Raw genomic sequence first — 3,518 nt, forward strand, 5'->3', positions numbered from 1 at the left:
AAATTGAAACATTACTGTCAACAAATTTTGAAATCAAAGACCTTGGACCAATCAAACACTACCTAGGTATGCAAGTGACACAGGACGAGAACGGTTACTATGAGTTGTGCCAGGAGACGTATATAATGAAGACTGCATTGGATTTCGGCTAACAGGATGCAAAATCAGCAAAAACTCCAATGGATGTCAACTATGGTAGAACAAATTCTTTAGATACCTTGGAAAACAACATAAAGTACAAGCAGTTAATTGGATGCTTACTATATCTATCCGTGAACACAAAACCTGATATCTCTGCCTGTGTTAGTATATTGGCTCAAAAGGTATCAGGGCCAACAAACGAAGATTTAATTCAATTAAAGCGAGTCGTAAAGTACCTTAAGGGTACGTCAAAAATGAAATTAAAATTAAGTAACCTACAACAGCAAGATTCATCATTAATTGGGTATGTAGATGCAACGTGGGAGGACGAGAGAATTGAAAGGAAGTCGAACAGGGGACGAATATTTTTTCTTAATGGAGGAACTATTAGTTGGACCTGTCATAAGCAGAATCTAGTGGCATCTTCTTCGTGTGAAGAGGAGTTTATGTCATTGGCTGAAGCAGCAACAGAGGCGGCATGGTTGCGGCAGTTACTAAATGATCTTCATGTTAAAATCGATGAACCAACAGTGATTTTTGAGGATAACCAAAGTTATTTGAAGATGGTGAGTGACGAAAACTTTTCTTATAAGACAAAGCATATCGATATCAAATACAAAATGGTCAAAGATTTGTTCAAGAAGAAAATTATTAAATGCGAATATTGTCCCACCGAGGAAATGATAGCGGACTTATTGACGAAGCCTCTAACACCGGTAAAGCACCATATTCTTCGAAAACAATCCAATGTTGATTGATGAGTGATCGAGGAGGAGTATTGAATACGCAAATAACTAGAACGCTCACACATCAAACTAATTTGGCAGCACCAAACAAAAAGTATCTACATCTAAATCTTTATCTTTTTGTTGTACTTGAATTCATTCGTCCTGTATCTATCTTTCTAGAAAGTTCTCTTGTAATTCAACAAGCGAACTTAATAATCAATTTGGTGACAACTTTGTTTCCAGAAGAGGTGTCCTTAACTAGACCCTAGAAGTTGAATGGACAATGTAACTCGTAGCCGGAAATCATATTCAAAAAATAAATACCATGAAATTATCATGGTACCATATTACCAGATAAATTTGATTCCGCAATATTTCTCAATCCATATTTCTATTTAAAGTTCTCAAGCTCTAAGAAAAACAACCGTTATCCATTTTAAAAACTTGAGAGCATAGTGGCGTTTAGTAAGGTTCGGCTTTAAGGCCAGTGCTTTTTATCATCATTAAGTTATTGTTCAAATAGGGTTGCCAATTGTTTCGATGATTTGCAAAGTGTACCAAGAAAGCTAACTTTTTGATTTAGATTAGAATTGATCTTGGTTCATATAATTTTTCTAATTCAATTTCTCGATCTTGCGTTAGACAAAAGCATCATTTGTTTAGCTATTTCTAAGACACTTTATTTTATAATCTAATAATAAATATACAATTTGTGCCAGTTCATTTGTTTTCGAATTTTACAAAATCTTTTCAATATCATTTCGTGTGAAGTATTTTTTTTTATTTAATTGTGTCATTTTCTTTTTGGTTCTATAAATAATTCCATTATTTAAGTATTAAAAACATATTTTGTTTAGTTTTAATAATTTTTACAATTCTATTCTCTGATAGTTAATTATAATACACATAATTTTTATTTAGAGGCTTTTTTCTTATAAAAACAAATTTTATAAACTTTTTAAGATGAAGATGAAAAACTTTGTTTTTGTTCATAGAAATTAAAAAAAAGTAAATGTTGCCATTAAAAATATTCTTCCAGCCTTAAATAGAATATTTTTAGTGGTTTAATTTCTGTCTTTGGTTTTTAAAGCATATTTTGTTTTTGAGTTATTAAGTAGGATTGTAAAATCATTTCGGAGGCCTTTGTTAATATAGATTTTTCTGTTTTTATAGATTTTTGTTAAGAATTATTTACTTATTTGTCTTATTTCATTTTTTGTTTTTATTTAGTAAATTTCAGTAGCGCCATCTTGTGAATTTCCTAGTAACTCCCTTGCACTTATTGCACCATCACGATTGACATCAACAAATCTATGCAAAAGCAGGCGAATTAGAGCTGGATTCGCTGTCAATTCATGAGCCATCCATTCAATTGGAATACTATTAAATACAAAAAGAAGAAAATGAATTTCAATTTTTAATAAATATAAACATTAGTTACCTTTCATCCTCTAAATCTTCCAAACCACTGTTTGACATCTTATCTCGACTTATAGGTGAATCTCTCTTTCCATAACCTCGAGCAACCATTATTTCTGGGTTTTTAAATGGTGCACGAATTTGCCGTCCATTACGTACTGACATTGGGAATGTCAATGTAAAGGGGCCAGCATCGACAAGACTGAGGACCAATAGTATTGAAATTGCAATCAAGAGAATTCTGCTGAATGTTGACATTCTGAAACTAGATAGTGGAATACAAAATGAAAATCGATTTAAAGTTTAACATAGTTTGAGGATTTTTGAAGTTTATTTTTAGTTTGGCATCACTTTTTCTAATGACAGCTGACAGCAAATAATTTTAAATACCTAATAAATGGAAGAAATTTTATCAGCGTAACTAATTCAAACTTAAACTGTAAACATTTGTGCATACTTATGTCAATCTAATAAACATTTGCAGAAACATGAACTGAAGAAAAGACAACCCTACTCACATAATTTGACATTTGAAATTATGCAGAACATGTTTGTCAGATTCGAGGCTTTTCTGTGTTCAGTTATAGACTTTTGCAACATCAACAATAATTTTACTGGCAAAAACTTCATCAAGTCCAATCAAGGAAGGATATTTGTTAAGTTCATTCGATAGAATATAGTAATTAAGACATTACCATCTATAAAGACAAACTATGTATGTATTCCGAATGAGCATTACATCCTTTTACATCCTTGTGTATTTCTTCCTGTATTTATGTAAGTTTACATAGGCAATAAACCTCACTCGTATCCTTTGGATAATGAGTTGGAAAATATTGTTTCCTTTATTAATTAATTAACCTTGTTTACACCAGAGTCTGAATATTCTTCTTTCTGTCCGCTGGCATAGCTTTTTGATGAGATTAAGAAAAATGACAATCACGTTACAGCTGTCAAAACAAATAAAAGTTTAACTTGACTTTTTTCATCGATCTTATGTTGGTCGTTGGGAAAGGTTTAATTTTTATAAACAATCTGTTGTCTGGAAATATGTTTAATCTTATTTATTTGTTCGTTGCTTAAAAACTTTTTTTCAACTAATCAATAATTAGGAATAGAAGAGTAGGAAAAATGAAAGGATTTTAACTTATTTTCTTAATTAACTGAAGAAATCAAAAAAGAATGATATTGTTATTGAAGGTTGAATGATTTTGACACTTTTAATTCGAG

General features: G+C 31.1%; 1 protein-coding gene across 1 annotated transcript; it reads right to left on the bottom strand.

The window, feature by feature from the left end:
- Positions 1-1,790: 1,790 nt before the first annotated feature.
- Positions 1,791-2,518, bottom strand: LOC129942307 (allatotropins-like). Its single transcript, XM_056051176.1, has 2 exons — positions 2,311-2,518; positions 1,791-2,249 (listed from the first exon to the last, which is right to left on the bottom strand). Exons 1-2 carry the CDS (start codon positions 2,451-2,453, stop codon positions 2,096-2,098), a joined length of 297 nt encoding a protein of 98 aa, XP_055907151.1. The 5' UTR covers positions 2,454-2,518; the 3' UTR covers positions 1,791-2,095.
- Positions 2,519-3,518: the final 1,000 nt, after the last annotated feature.

The sequence above is a fragment of the Eupeodes corollae genome, chromosome 1 (assembly GCF_945859685.1).
Source record: "Eupeodes corollae chromosome 1, idEupCoro1.1, whole genome shotgun sequence".
Lineage (NCBI taxonomy): Eukaryota > Metazoa > Arthropoda > Insecta > Diptera > Syrphidae > Eupeodes > Eupeodes corollae.